Here is a 16,849-nt window from a genome sequence, read left to right as displayed (position 1 = left end):
CATTATTTTGTTGACACTCTACACTCTCACATGTCGCCTTACATCCCTTTTCAATCCTTTCCAAGAAAATCGTTGCCTTGCTTGTATGTTTTGTATAATCGTGGAAGGTCGGCAAGGGGTGTATTGTGGTAAGCTTGCAAAATCTTTCCCTTCATCTTAGATTTAGGTGTAAGATACACACGTCCCTTAAAGATGATCAACTCATTTACCACCTCAAACTTGTCATCATATGCTTTATCTTCCAAAATATCATCAGCAAATGAATCCTTGATGTACTCAATTGTAATTAATGACCTCCAATAAGCAAATAAATCAGTAATCGAATGTAAATGAAGTTTTCTAGATAGGGCATCAGCCACTACATTGTTATTCCCCTTTACATATTCAATATCAAAGTCATAGGCCTGAATTTTTCTTACCCATTTTTGCTGCCTATCACTCAAATATCTTTGGTTAAGGAAGTACTTCAAGCTGTTATGATCAATTTTAACCAAAAACTTACCACAAACCAAGTATTGCCTAAACTTGGTTGAAGCATGCATTATGGCCAGCATTTCCTTATCATGAATTGAGAACTTAGGCTCAACTTCCTTGAGTTTTCTACTCATATGTTATAGGGTGTTTATTTTGCATCAAAATAGACCCTATTTACCTGAAGCATCACATTCCAAAACAAAAGGGTGTGAAAAATCTGGAATTGCCAAGACGGGGTATGAACTCATTACCTCCTTGAGCTTATCGAAATCTTGTTGAACTGTTGGAGTCCATACGAATGCTCCCTTCTTTAATTGATTTGTTAGGGGGTCAGCAAGTTGTGAAAAAACCCTTACAAATCTTCTATAGTCGCTGCACAGCCCAACAAATCCCCTTAGCTGAGTTAGATTGCTTGGTCTACGCCAATTTTGGATAGCTTTGAGCTTCTCTTCATCCACACTAACTCCTTGTGCACCAATTTTGAGCCCCAAATACAAAATTTCTGTCAACCCAATCACATTTGGAAGCTTTATCATAGAAGGAATGCTGTTGCTCAACACTTCATTTAAGTGCTTCAAATGATCTTCACACATTTTACTATAAATCAAGATATCATCAAAGAAGACCAAAACAAATTTCCTCAATTGTAGAATGAATACCTGATTCATACAAGATTGAAAAGTTGTTGGTGAATTGGTTACGCCAAATGGCATCACCAAAAACACATTATGCCCATGATGACATCTAAATGCTGTCTTGTGCGCATCCTCCTCTCTCACCTTGATTTGATGGTACCCTGAATGCAAATCAATCTTGGAGAAATACCTCGCTCCATGTAGCTCATCAATTATCTCACCAATCCTTGGTATCGGGTAATGGTTCTTAATGGTTCTTTTGTTTAGTGCTCGGTAGTCGATACACATTGTTATAGTTCCATCATTTCTCTTGACCAGCACTATGGATGATGCAAAAGGGCTGGAGCTAGGTCTTATATGCCCCACATCCAGGAGTTCTTTGATTTCTTTTTTGATTTCCTCCTTATACACCTTTGGATGACAATAGGGTGTGGTCATTAGTGGTTTTGCTCCTTCTTCAAGCTCAATTATATGTTGGAAACCTCTATCAAGGGGCAGTCCTGTTGTGATGTATTCACACATCGCCCCATTGCAAATGGGGACCCCACTTTTTCTCTTTCTAGGTTAGTTGTCTTAGCTTAGTTAGTTGTTGTCGAGTCTTTGCTATTAACCTTTTGGTCGTAGTTGCTTAGGAGCTGGCCAAGTCTTTCTCTTTTGGAGATGAAGTGAGGTTTAAAATTCCCTTTGCCCAGCTAAGGCATAATCCCTTCCACTTCTCTCAATCCTGTCAGTGGGTACCTATTGTGACCTTTTCACACATCGCCCCATTGCTAACAGGGACCCCCTCTTTGTCGGCTTCCTGCGTTGTTAGGTTAGGATTTTGGTTGCTTAGTGGGCAATTTTGCATTTCCCGTGCCCTCGTCTCGGAATTTTGATCATGCCTAGTGCCGTCTAGGGTTTTTGAAGTGTTAGGATCAAGTTGCAAAAGTTGATATTTTTTAATGATCCTAAGTTTTGCTAAGTATAGACATATTGAACGTTAACGTGTTTTTAAACACGCGCATCAATGATTTTAAAGTGCCGAGATATTCACAGACCTTTTGGAGTTGTTTTCTCGCTCCTAAGGTAATATTTAAGTTGGTTTCGCACTTTATTCCAATATTTTCCTAGTGTTTCGTTCATATTTTTGGAAAATTAGTATAAGTCCAGTCAAATTTAAAGTCGCTGAGTGATTTTGAGTGGTTAAAATGATAAAATCCTAAGGGAAATCCTTATTCCAAGGGTTAAAGGGTCAAAATCCATGCTAGAGGTGATTTTCCCCTCACATTCCAGACTACCCAACCCATTCCCCCACTCAAAATCCATACTACACATGGTTTTCCCCTGGAATCCATATTGGCCACTAATTTCCCCCACTGTTTATCCACACCTGGAGCGATTTTCCCCTATAAGTGCTAAAATTTGGCTAAGTGTCAGGATTTATCCAGACTGCCATCGAATTTCCCCTGGGAGTGCGGACTGGAGTGCGGACTGGAAGTGCAAGGATAATTCCATGCTTGGGTCTATTTTCCACCAGGATTTTTGTGACAACTAAGTGAAGATTTTTGTTCGGATTTTTATCCAGACAGGGATCAATTTTCCCCTGAGCATTTTTGTAAGGATTTTTGTTCGGATTTTTATCCAGACAGGGATCGATTTTCCACTGGGAACATTATGAAGAGTTTTGAGTCCGGATTTTTGTCCAAACTAAGGCCGATTTTCCACCAGGGAGGTATTTTGTCAAGTTAAGTGAGTTTTGAGTGTGGATTTTTGTCCAGACACCCATCGAATTTCCCCTGAGGAGTGATTTTTGCAAAATGAGTGCATTTTTGTTTGGATTTTTGTCCAAACTCATATCGATTTTCCCCTGGGATGGTTTTTATGTGCATTTTGATGAAATTGAGCATGGATTTTTGTCCAAGCATGGGTCGAATTTCCCCTATGGGGCAAATTTTGACACTTAAGTGATTTTTGAAGGGATTTTTTAATCCCAACCTATAGCGATTTTCCCCTAGAGGCTTTATTTTGGATTTAAATTGAAATATTTTAATAAAAAGCCCATTTTGATTGCTTTTAAATAATTATTAAATGATTATTTAAAATTTAAAAGCAAATTTAATAACTTGCAATAATTATTAAATGTTTGAACCTTCTAGAAGCAAGTTAGGGTTTCACCAAGCAAGTATTTATACAAGTGTTTTTAATCCCACATTGCTTGTGTGGTGAACGTGAAAGATGAAAGCAAGTATATGAGAGGAACTTCAACATTATTTTATTATTATTTATGTCAGGTGTCTCCATGAAAGCGATTTTTCTCCAACTTGGGCAATTTTTTTAGCAAGGCATTTTTGTGAAGTGTGGGATTGAGGATTTATTTTCCTCCATTTTTTCCAGCTTGTTGATCTATCCTCTTTGGCTGCCATTAAAGACCAATTTCAGATTTTCGATTTTACTAAGTTTGGCGATTTTTTCCAATTTAGCAATTTGTGGTAAAAGTTGGCAAAATCATGATTGGAGACTTGGGCGATTTTTCCTCCACCATTTTTATTGCTGTTCAGACCTTCATTACTGCAGATTGCTGCCATTAACAACAATTTTCAGAATTTTGAAAATTTTGATTTTTGCTAAGGCAAATTTTTTGTGTTTGGGGTATCCAACCCCAACTTGGGCGATTTTTCCAAAGTGCTGCCATCCTCCATTGCTGCAGATCAGAGCTGCCATTGACATCAAATTTTCAGAATTCCATTTTGGCGCTAGACTTGGGGAAAATTCGATTTTGCTTGGAAGGTGTTTTGGTGCCATATTTTGATGATTTTCATGCATGTTTGGTGGCTGCCATCACTTCCAGCCTGCTGATTCGCTTCAGATCTGAGGTTTGCTTCAGATTTTGACCTCCATTAATGGCTGCCATTAATTTTCAGACTTAAGTTTTTATTGCCCAGCCAATTCCAACTTAAAAATTTAGCATTCGGAGGTATTTTATGGAGTTTTCTATGCATTTTTTAGACCGTTTTATCGCTGTTGCAGGTCTGAAACTCCATTGTTAGGCAGTTGTCCTCAGAAATTTTCATTTCCAGCCACCTAACCAATTTTGGTGAATTTGCTTAGGGCTGTTTCCTTAGCAATTTTTCATCATTTTCAGGGATCTAAACCACTTTGCAAGGTGCTGGTAAGTCTGAAGTGTTCGATTTTCAGACTTGTACTCAGAAATTTTCATTTCCAGCCACCTAACCAATTTTGGTGAATTTGCTTGGGGTTGTTTTCTTAGCAATTTTTCATCATTTTCAGGGATCTAAACCACTTTGCAAGGTGCTGGTAAGTCTCAAGTGTTCGATTTTCAGACTTGTCCTTAGAAAACTAAATTTTACCAGCCATACTTACATTCCAGAAAATGATTGTTTTCATCAATAAAACTGATTTTTATTGTTTTCATGCACATTTTGAAGATTACAACATGTTTTGAAAGTCTGAATTTTGCTGGTTGTCTTCAGAATTTTGACCTCCATTGTTGACTGCGGAAGGTGTCTTCAGACATTCATTGTGTGAAAACACAACCTTTCACACCTTTCCTAAGTCATCATCAATCCGGTAGACTCCTTTGCATTCTTTGCTTGCATATTTTCTAAGCATAAGGAGGTATAAATGAATTTTATGGAAGGCTTCCATGCCTTAGTGTTGTCACACGTTGAGCGTAATTGCTAAAATTTACCAAGTGTATGGATCATTTTCCTGACTCCATGCTCTAAACTAGCTAAATCTCTAGAAAGTCGGGAATTTTATTACAAGTATTTATTTTTATCCTAGGACTAACTTCCAGCTTCATAAAGGTGCGATGTCAAAATCAGGATACAGGAAATGAAAGAGCTGTTGAAGACGTTGGAGACTGGATTTTATCCAAAGTTTAAGATTTCATCCAGATGGAAGGAAATCACTGATACCAACATGCATTTCCTGGACTTCGACCAGATGTAGCGTCGGATGTTCGGATCCAAAGATCAGGTTCCTTCTCCAGCATATGCGAATATTATGAAGAGTGGCATTTTCCACGCCGTTGGGTTTCCACAATCCATACAGTGCAGTGAGTTGATCCTGGAGTGTGCACGATGTTACGATCCACTCACAAGAATGATCAAGAGTCCGAAGGGCGTTGTCATCGCCTACCTTGCTGAGGATGCCATTGCTGAGGTGTTCGGAATTCCACGCAGTACAAACATGAAGGATGTGACCAAGGAGGATTATGCAGACAGATACACGAAGATGGGTGTATGCAAGAGTTTAATTAATAAAGAGTGGATGATTGAACCTAGGAATCATCATTCCAAGGCTCCCAAGACACTTATGTGCGTAGATTTTAAGGAGGAATATAGTGATTTGATATCCCTACTCAATAGAGTGATGGGAATGCCGTAGGGAGCAATATTTCATGGATGGATGTTCTACTTCATCTAGGATTGTCTTAGAGGAACACTAATGAATTGGTCCAAGATCATAAGTGACAACCTGGATTTCCAGTTGAGGAATGTAGAGCGGTCCAAGTCATTCGCCATGACTTCTTACCTGGTGTACCTGCTTGCACGATTTATTTCATACAGAGGACTAATATGCAAAGGTGAAGTCGGGAATGGGCAAGGACAATTTAAGAGTTATGAATGCTACCCCCAGTTGAGTATGCACAGAATTGAAGACTATAAGAGAGTGAATGATGCACTCACTATGTACATCACACGGATGCTGCAGGGCAGAATCCACAGAAGATTGTCCAAGGAGGCAACAGAGTTAATAGAAAAATATGGATCGTGGTATATACAGTTTCCCACTTTCACATACCTCAGGATTCATGGGTTTCAATCTGAACCCTACAGACTTCCTAGCTATCCAACTGACAGAATGATATTGTTGGAAGTGGTAAGACAACTTCTAAGAGTTCGATGTTATCCAGAGAGAGAAGCACAAGACAGGAATGACATTCCCTATTTCAATTGGGAAGACGTCAGAGGTTTGCCAATCCACCATAGCTGCCAGCACTGCAAGTGAGGAGATTGCATTCTACAGATTTGCAACATACAAGAAAAGAGAAAGGTTCAATCTAGACAAGAAGGTCGGAAGGATCAGAGGAGAGAAGTTCACTCATAAGGTTGACATAGAGGATTATTGGGCTAACTTAATGGATGAACAAGCAGTGAAGAGAAGAATGTGGTCCAGAATGTCAGTGGATTTCATGAGGAAGTGTGGATTTTTCCTCATCCCTGATCAAGTATTAGATGATAGAGATAATACACACCCACATTATGAGAATGAAATGAAGAAGGCAATCTTATTGCCAAATTGGTCAGAGTCAGAAGAGATTGACCTGAATGTATTGATGAGAGAAGTCTTGAATTTCTCCCGCACATGGGTAGATATACAGATGAACAGATTAGTTGACATGGGTGTTCCCTTCACTTATGAAAGGATGAAGCCGGAAGAGTCTACTTCCGAGGATGATCAGAGGACTGTTAGTGATGTCAGGATTCATGCAAACGAAGAGAGTCAAGCTCCCAAGAGAAGGAAGAACATGCCTGGAGAAGTCAAGGCTAGAGGGAAGAAGATTGAGGAAGTGAAGAAGAAACAGAAGACTATCATTCCTCCACTTATCATTCCTTCACCCCCTCCCAGTGTCTCATCAATCGAAGTGATCGAAGTAACAAAACAGAATAAGGAGACTCAGCAGTGTTCCAACACAATGATTCTACCAGAGAATACTCAGGAATTTCATGCCACAGCAACATCTGCACCTCCTGATGAGAATGATGACCAGCCGGGATCCCCTACTGTCCTTTTGGAAGTTAGTTTGGGAAAAGATGTATATGATTGGACTAGGAATAATCCTGATGATAATGATGAAGTTATCTCAGCACTGAAGGACCTTGATCGAGAAATATGTCTCGATGATGGTATGGAGATGACTACTATTCTTGAATGGTTGAAGAAGAGTATGGAAAAAAGTAAACAAATGATAGAGGTTCAGCCTATTGATGATATTGATGACTACCTAGCTAGGAGTGCTAAGAAGAAGGAGCCCAAGAGAGTGGAGATTTTGTCGCACATAGCTAGAAATGAGACAGGAATGCGGATTGCGCAGATTGTTGTTCCTAGAGCCGGCGTGACAACGGACACTGCTACTCCCATGGATTTCCAGATCACTTCAGTCGCCCTTGGTCGTCCATCCGCAGGGCAGGAATTCCAGGAGATTGGTGACAACCTCCAAGAAATCAATGCAAAGTTAGATACAATGATTGCAGAGAATGAAAGGTACAAAGAAAAAAATATTAGACTCAGAGAGTATATTGCAGGGACAAGGCGTGATAATCCCACCCTTATTTCCCCTATTGCAGTTGACCATGGAATACATTCACACTGCGAGGTAGCGAGAGGTACACACTCAGAGGTGGAAAAGTGGATTGAAAGCACAAGGAAGCAGGCAGATGATTTCCTTACTCAGTTTGTCCAAGCATATGATAAGACAACAACGCTCGTATTTAGAATCTAGTATTTGGAGGGAGTTTGGGAAGAATTTCGGCCTATCCAAGAGAGGACTATTCCACGCCTCCTGGCATTGAAGAAGGTTCCTAATTCCACCTTGGTCAACGAGAACATTGTGCATAGTGGAGACATATATAATTTCCATAGTTGGTATTGTGCACTAGCTTTGAAGAAATCAGCTTATGAGAACGCCCAATTGAGTTGTATGAAGATGGAAGGATTAATTCAGGACATTCAGATGAAAATCCTTGCCTCGATTGAGGAATTATTGGGTGTTGATGTTAGTGATGCTAGTGGTTTACACTTAGCCGAATTAAGAGACAAGATGAAATTCATGTATTTTTGCCAGTTGGACTCTTTGAAGAAGAGTCAGATTGATGACTTGGTCTCTTTGTTGATTCATGTTCATAATTCGCAGAAGCTTATGCCAGAATGGGATAACACTTTGAATGCTTGCTCGGATTCATTGGATGTGATTGATTTACAGCAGGATACCTTGCCTAGCATTTCCATGGAAGAGTTAGATTCAGTATTGGCTCGATTCTTGGAGTATGCTAGGAGAGAGAGAGATGCAGGGAGGAATCTTCTAGAAGATTCCCTATATGATGACTAGGTATCTTTTCATTGGGCCATATGTTGGTGGCGCCATTTTTTATGTAATCCTAATTAGGGCAATTCTAGGGTTTTGTTGGCATGATCTCGACCGTTGATCTTAGATCAATCTGGGCCATCCATTTTGTAAGAGACTCTATATATGCCCCTTTGTCTCTCATTTGTAAGAGAGAGTTTTTGTAGAATTGTTGGTATATGCTACAGCTATTTGAATCCTAATCATTGTTCAATTGTTGGTGATTTTGCTCTTCAAGTGTTGTATTTGCATTCATGGTTCTCAATTCCTCCAAGTTAGATTAGAATTTAGATTAGAATTTATTTTCATGTATGTTAGATTGAGTGAAAGATTTGTTGAATTCATTTGTGTGGAATCCTTAATCCATACCACTAGCCTCTTGCCACTGGTAAGTGCACCTTGTGTGGTCAACTGGAGTTTGAGTAAGCATAACTTCAACTATTATGCGTCCGTTGACAAGCATCAACTTGGATGGTGTCTATGTTTGATGGTAATAGTCTGAAAATAATTAAGTATACCTTAGATGATTGCACTAAGCTTGTGTCAATACTTGATTGTGAGACCTTGCCTGGTTTGATTCCACTAGATCCATTCATCATTTCCTACATTCCTAGGATTAGAATAGATTTCCTGAACCCTATTCTTTTTCCCCCTTTTTTAGTAAGAAGTAAATCTAGAGCCTTATTGATAAATCTTAAGTTGTCAGCACACCTATTCCGCATCATTCATGATAATCCAAACATTTGCGTAAGTCCCCAAAGTGAAACACAACAATTCACATCAACCACTGAACTTACCCACTCGTCAAGACCTGACATGTAGAAACCTTGGAATCATTTTAGTTGATCTCATTCTTAGCATCTGAGGTGATTTTGTTCAAGAGAGGGTAAATTACTTTGGTAATTTATTCTGTATTGTTATGTGCATAAAAAACACATCAACAGTACCCAAACCCAATCAATCCCATTTCCATTTCCTTCCATTTCCACCTCCCCTAACACTCTTCACTTCCATTTACCATACCTTCTAGCTCACCTACGTTCCTATCCTCTATCCTCCATCCACCTTTCCTACCCCATTCCTTAACCTCCTTCACATCTCTACATATCTACCACTTCCATGACCCGTACCTTACATCCCATCTTCTAACCTATACCTTTACCTACCTAACCCTCTCCCCATCCTAGTATACTCATCTACTACCCTTCATCTACATTTACACCTACCTTTGCCCACACCTACATCTTCCACCCTCCTATCTCTATACCCCTTAGCCTACCACATCCTAACCTCCTTACCTACTTAATTATTCCCATTCCCCACCTTTATTCCTAATTACCTTCTTCCTACCCACACCTTTCCACCTTATCACCTACCCCCATCCTAGCCTACATCCTCTTATACCCTTCCATTACCCCCTTATACCTCCCACTCCACTTTATTCCCCAGCATATCCTAGCTCCAACCCCTTTTACCTCCCACATCCTAAACCTCATTCCCCCCCACGTATCTCCTACTTCCATCATTTATATCCCTTATGTCCCCTTTCCTCCGACATCCCATTCCCCCCTCTTTCTCCACGTAGCAGCTACCCTTAACATTTCCTACCACTCCCCCCTCATATTTCTCTCCACCGTATCATATCATCCTTTTGGGCCCCACACACTCAAAAATGGAGAATCAAATATGATTTTTTAGGACCTTCCTTGCTGGGACCCACCGAGCTTTAGCCTGGGGATTTTAAGTGTTTTTAATTACCATGCCACATATTGCTTGGGCCCCACACAATCTGAAATGGAGATTTTAAAAGCTTGTTTTAAGGCATAGTATTTCTTTTGACTTCCTTTACCACCGTAGCCTTGATTGGGCCCCACCTTACCAGATGCAGACGCAGAGACAGATGCGCATTATATATATATATATATACAATGCACCAGCCTTAGTAAGTGATGCAGCAGCAGTTGATTCTGTTGTTTACCCATACCCATACTTTCTCGTAGTAGAGACAAAGGCATAAGCAGCTCCTATTCCGGTTGTTGATCCAGTTTACCTAGAAGCAGGAGCAGAGATTGGGCCCCACCAAACTCTAAGGTGAAGGAAAAAGTTTTTAAGACATTTTTTATTTTTATTTGTTTAAAAGGAAAGCAGTCACCTCATCATTTTATTTGGCTCCTAATATTCCCAACACATGCCACGATGAAACACAATGTAAGGTGTGGAACTTGGGATATAAACAAGCTGGCCTCTAAAGTGGAAGATGTGTCACATAAACAAAACATTGGGGGGGGGTTTAAATTCAAAATCAAATCATAAGAAGAGCAGGGCAGGCCCGAATATGATCTACAGTAGAAGAGCATAAAACTCTCAATTTGAACAAGGCAGAGATAAAGGTAGTTAACTTCCAGCATGGGGGAAAGGTGAATTAGACTTATTTTGAAGGTAATCTCAATCATGTTGACGTGAATTTCACCAAGTGTCATCTTTCAGAGTCCAATCTGATGGAAGGTGAAGAATATTGGATTTCAACAGTAGTACCGAGAGATAATTCATTTCCAGATTGATAAAGCTAATAATGTTGTTAAGTTTTGTTTGATTTTTCTTAATTGAAATTGTCGTTTTTTTACTTTCAGGTGAAAAAATAAAAGACTCGGGCAAATCAGAGCAAATCAGACCTAAATGAATTCAGGAAGCAGGATTCAAAAGGAGCAGACCTAATTAGATGCAAGCCATCATTATCATCCAACACTAAATTTACAATCAGACCTGATTTGAGGTCAATTTCTGCTTGAGATGAAGCAAAAGCAACTTGTTTGAAGCCTAATTCTGTGCTTAATTCAAGGTTGAGGCAGAAGGATCTTAATTTGAATAAAGAAGGGCAGATTGGGGGTATTTCAACAGACCTGGTCCATATTAGATTCAGGTTGGATTTCATCAATCTGAAAGTGACAGATTTATGGGAAAAGGAAACCTGAATTTTACAAGGAAGAAGTGAATTCAACACAATCTAGGACAATTTCATTAAGCACAATTGCTTGTGCAAATGAGGACAAAATCACCGGTTTTCTTGAGACTTAAGCATGTAAAATTGGAGAAAATTGGAGACCCTGGGCTAGAGTATCAAATTTTGCTCATGTCCCTTCCAAGGGTACAGGAGCGAATTCTCTTTAGGCTCCCTTTGCCCCACTATTTGGATCGAAGACTTCACTTTAAGGCTTTGTTTGATACGAATTCCATTCATTTCCCTTTGAGGAGCAAGGTCATGAGGTTTAGACGTGAAGATTTGAAGAAAGAGATGAGAATTTATGCTAGAGCATCAAATTCGCTCCTGACCCTTCCAAAGGTACAGGAGCGAATTCTTTTTAGGCTCTCTTTGTGCTTCTAATTTGGATGGAAATCTCACTTTAGAGTGTTGATTGGAGAGGAATCAAATTGAACTTACCTTTGGGGAGGAATTTAAACAAGCTTGAACTTAGAAATTTGGAGAAGTTAAGAATTTGAGCACAAGCATAAAATTCACTCCTGACCCTTCCAAAGGTACAGGAGCGAATTTTCTTAAAAACACCTTCTTGCTCCTTACTTGGATCCAAACTCACGCCTTTGGGGCTTGATTAAAAGAGAGTTGAGTTATGCGTGCCTTTAAAAGAGAATTCAAACCAAGTTGAACGATGATGTGAGCAACATTGTCAATTTCGCTCCTAACCCTTCCAAAGGTACAAGAGCGAATTTTACTAGACCTCCCCTCTTCCTTCTCATTTGGATCAAATTCATGCTTTTAGGCCTTGAGTGAAGGGGAGATGATTCTTTTATGCCTTTGAAGTACATTGAAATGAGGTTGAATGGCAAAAGGTTAAGGATTTGAGCTATCAAGCAAACTTCGCTCCTGACCCTTTCAAAGGTACAAGAGCGAATTTTCCTAAGGGTCCCGTACCTCTCTAAGGAACACAAGCGAAATCTCTTGGAAGGACCTCCTATCTCACCTAAAACACTAAGATCTTGTTTTAAGCAAAGTTGGGAGCAAATTGACTTGAGCACAATGAGAAGAGAATTTGGAAAGTCAAGTCTAAGGCGAAGTGATAGGAATGAAGCGTGAATTGAGTCAAGAGGAAGAAATTCGCTCATGTACCTTCCAAAGGTACATGAGCGAAATCTCTTGAAGAAGAATGTTTTGTTAATCAAGATATCAAGACAAGCCTTCTTGAAGGTAATTTAAGCCTTTGTTGCAGCATGAGCCTTCTAATGATAATGAAAATTGAGTATGTGAGTGAGAAAACTAAGATCAACCCTTAGTTCGCTCAGGTACCTTCCAAAGATACAGGAGCAAAATGCATTGAGGATGAGTTATATGCTAATGATGGTGTGTTGTAAGTCTTCTTCATGGTGGTTTCAAGTGTTCAAGCATCCTAAACTTCATGCAGATCGTGAAAACTAAGCTTGCCTTCATCAAATATTGATGAAAATTTGACTTATATCCTAGCTCGCTCATGTCCCTCTCTAAGGTACCAAGGCGAAATTCTATTAAAGGCAATTGCATTATGGTAAAATACTGAAAAGATCAAGAGAAGGCTAAGTGCAAGTCAACCTAGAAACATTTGATGCATTAATAAACCAATCTCACTTTGGCAGCAAAAGCAAATATAAATTTTTAAATAGAAGTCAGCCAGCTAAAGGGAAATACAATTGATTTATTCATCCAAACAAAGTCGGCTTTCATCAAAGAAGTGCACTCTCCCATAAAGGCGCCTATATAAGGGAGGTTGATTCTTAAATTATTCATCATTCATTTCAAACATTCTTCTTCAAAAAGCGGAATCCTTGAGCAGTTAAGAAGCAAATTCCAGATTTGTCAACAATCTTCACAAGCCGAATTCAACAAGAGCGAATTTGAGGAGCAACTGAATTCATCAAGGCAAATTTCAAAAGTAGATTTCATTAGACAGATTGGTGATTGAGGAGGCAAGTTTCAGGTATTATAGAGATCAGTCACTTTAAGGCACAGAGTACATCCTAACAGCAGCAAAATTCAACAAAGGAAGGACAGAATTCATCATAGCAAGAGCAAATTTGCTCAAGCAAAGGACAATCTCCCCTAAACCTGCACCTATGAGACCTGCAAATCACATAAAATCAGAGATTATATCAAGTTAAGAGATTGTATAAGCTATATATCATGTGTTTGATGTTCATTTGTTTGTTTTGCAGCAGGAAAAGAAAGAAATCAGAAAGACCAGGTTGGAGGGAGATTGGAACGAGGATCTCAAGATGAATATTTCAACATCAAGGTCAAAGGAAGACCTCTTCAAGAGGATCTCATAGGCAAACACAAGGCAGTCAAGGAAAGGTACACGTTTCATCAAGTATATCAAGGACAAGGAGGACCTCTTCAAGCTTCATCATCATCAAGGACGCCTTAGATACATGAGAGAGGACCCAAGGTGCTACTGGGGTGAAAGGACTTCGAATGATCAACAATTGCAAGCAATGGAGCTAGCCATCCTCAAGGACCTCATTATATCACATAGAGAAATCACAAGATATCAGAAGAAGGATCATCCAAACATTTCAAGGCGAGATGAGCTTCCAAAGAAGAAGGAATGACTTGATTGTGAAGAAGCCTCATCAAACACAAGGAAGCCAAGGAAAGGTACATCGTTCCTCAAGCACATCAAGGATGATGGAGGATGGACCAAGGCAAGTACTAGACAAGGTGGCATCCTAGTCACTATTCCTCCAATCGAGAAGGTCCACATCGGCATGTCCAGATTCGGTGAACTAGGCTCATGCATGAAGGCACAAACTCCGACATACCTACCCCCGTTTCCTATTGGTTCTCATGCATTGAATGTAATTTTCTCATTGGCTAAAAGGTTTTGTTGTAACAAACCCTAATTAGAGTTTTCATCTTGAAATCCTAGCCATTGATTGTAAATTAATCAGAGCCATTGAAATGTAAAGAGCTCTCTATATAAAGCTCTGGCTCTTCATTTGTAAAAGGTTAATAGTGAATAGTTTGTGAATAGGATAGAAGAATAGAAGCTTAGATAGCAATTAGAGTAGAGTAGGAAGAGAAGGCAAGAGATTGTTGCCTAAAATTGTAATTAAACTTCATTTTTCATTGAGGTTATGGTGAAATGTGTCGTTTCTTGCAATACGAATGGTTTCTTATTAGATCTTCATATTAGATGGTAGATAATTAAATTGAATGGAAAAAATTGTTGAATGTACTTGTGTGGAATCATTTAGTCCATACCACTAGCCTCTTACTGATTGTGAGTGTGCCTTGTGTGGTCAACTAGATTGATATGAGCCTAACCTCGAATCATCCTACACTCATTGTTTATGCATTAACTTGAATGGTGATCAATGTTTGGTGGTAATGGTTTGAACATCTTTGAAACGTCCTTAAAAGATTGCACTGAGCTTGTGTCAAATTGTTCATTTTGATGGTGAGACCTCGCTCAATAGGATTCCATCTAATCATTCACTCATCTTCCTACATTCTTAGGATTAGAATAGAATCTCTCAACCCTTCATCCTTTGCCATTTTTTCAATTCAAGTTAGTCTAGGACAAAGAGCATCGCCCAATTGAAATATCGGATGATCAAGTTCCAACAAATCAAACATTCAGGCATTCGAATGTAAGTCCCCTTGTGATTCCAGCATAATCACATCAAACCAACTGTGCTTATCCACACGTAGAGACCCTACATATAAGAACCTTGGAGTTATTTCAATTGATCCTTAGGCAAATCTTCAGCATACGAATAACTTTGTTCAAGAGAGGATAAGATACCTTGGTATTTTATTCTGCGTTCGCACTGCATAAAAAACACATCAACAAGTCCTAGAGGAATATATGTGAAAAACTTACCATGCTTATCTAAAATAGACTAGATTTGCACATTGTTGACTCACTCTTTTACAGTAGGGTGTGTATAGGTGATGAAACATTCGACTGCCTATGCTACTTGTCCCTTGCAAAAAACTCATTCCATCCTCTTAGAAGAAACTTCCGTAAGTCCTTTACTAGAAAGCCCATGAAGGACTATCTTCTTTCCATTGTGTTCGAAAGAGATCTCCATGGTTTGATGGCTTGTTTCAAATTTATAAATTGCATGCAGCCATTGGACCCCCAAAACAACTTCCACATCCATGCTGATCACATAAAAAACGTCCTTCAATTTGTATTCTCACATTGTCAACTCCATTTGGGGCACCTTCCTTGTACATGAAAGAATTGTTCCACTAGCAACCTTCACATCAAACCCTTCAATTTCTTCTGTATTCAATACAAGTCTCCTCACCAATTCCTCATCAACATAATTATAAGTGGCTCCACTATCGATAAGAATGTTTACCTTTTATCCCTTTAAGACTCCTCTTAGGTGAAGGCATTATAACATGGTGCTCCTGTAAGGGCTGCAAGGGTACCTCTCGAAGGTCCTTCTCCTTGGTGTATGGGCTCTACATTTTTTCTTTCTCAGATCCAATTTCAGCTCTTTCCACATTTTCATCAGAGACCACCTCAATATAATGTATTTGCCCTTTTCCCAAACATCAATGTCTTGGCTGCCAAGGCTCTCGACATGAAAAACATAACTTTCCTCATAGTTCAGTTTTAGAGACATCTACTTGCTTGGACTTGGCTATTGGTGTCTTAGGAAACATTGCATTCTTATGGAAAGGCCTTCTAGGCAGCATAGGAGGTGTTGTTCTCTTGCTCCTGAAGTTGTCCCTAGCCACTGAATCTTCTAAATTGAGAGCTCTTGTGATGGTTTCTTGTAGTGCTATAGGATTGAAAGCCTTTAAGTAACCTTTTAAGAGGCTCGGCTAATCCTTCAACAAAGAGCACTATGAATCTCCTTTCTGTCACATCGGGCACCATTACAACAAGTTTTGGAAACTCTGCTACAAAAATCTTTCCACCTTGCTCTCTTATTTCAGTTGTGCTAGATCCCTGAAATGGATCTCTGGGTCTGTCCTATAAAATCTCTTCATCAATCTTTGACTGAAATCTTCTATAGAGGTGATAGAATCATGCCCCTGGGTTACCATACCCTGATACCACCATTCATGAGCTGCTCCCTCCAAATGCAAAGTGGCGAATTTAATAGCTTCCTCTTCGCGCATTGGATTCAAGGAGAAATATGTATCGAGTTTTTGTAGCCGTGATATTTCTGTAATACTGCTTGCCCCATCAAAATTGGGGATTGTAATTTTCCCCAAACGATGCTGGATATCCTTTCTTTTATCATACACCTTCCTCCTAAGCCCTCCTTTTGTTTTCAATCTGTAATATTTAGTGAAAGTGATGTCATTACAAACTGCTTCACTCAAGGCATCGTATTCAGCGTGGAGTCAGTCCATTTCATTAGCAAGACACCTACATCCTCTTTTGACAAGAACTTGGCCCTGAATGACTTGGTATTACTGATGTTTTTTCACCTTTTGCAGTATACTTCTCCCCATTAGAGTTGCTGCCTTCACTCCTGTCAAATGCGGGCTTATCAAAATTCTGATGCTGATTATGACCTCTCAGCAATTGGACCATTTCCCTCATCGTCTCCGACATGTTAATATGGAACTCCTCAAACCTATTAAAAGGCTTTAGCG

General features: G+C 39.4%; 2 protein-coding genes across 2 annotated transcripts; both read right to left on the bottom strand.

The window, feature by feature from the left end:
• Window positions 1–50: 50 nt before the first annotated feature.
• LOC131078587 (uncharacterized) lies at window positions 51–608 on the bottom strand. The gene has a single exon (XM_058016329.2). The coding sequence runs from the start codon at window positions 606–608 to the stop codon at window positions 51–53; it is 558 nt and encodes a 185-aa protein (XP_057872312.2).
• A 36-nt stretch (window positions 609–644) lies between these two features.
• LOC131078588 (uncharacterized mitochondrial protein AtMg00860-like) lies at window positions 645–1,067 on the bottom strand. Its single transcript, XM_058016330.1, has one exon. It carries the CDS (start codon window positions 1,065–1,067, stop codon window positions 645–647), a length of 423 nt encoding a protein of 140 aa, XP_057872313.1.
• Window positions 1,068–16,849: the final 15,782 nt, after the last annotated feature.

This window comes from Cryptomeria japonica, chromosome 3, assembly GCF_030272615.1.
Source record: "Cryptomeria japonica chromosome 3, Sugi_1.0, whole genome shotgun sequence".
Classification (NCBI taxonomy): Eukaryota; Viridiplantae; Streptophyta; class Pinopsida; order Cupressales; family Cupressaceae; genus Cryptomeria; species Cryptomeria japonica.
This window is presented reverse-complemented; position numbering and strand designations above follow the sequence as displayed.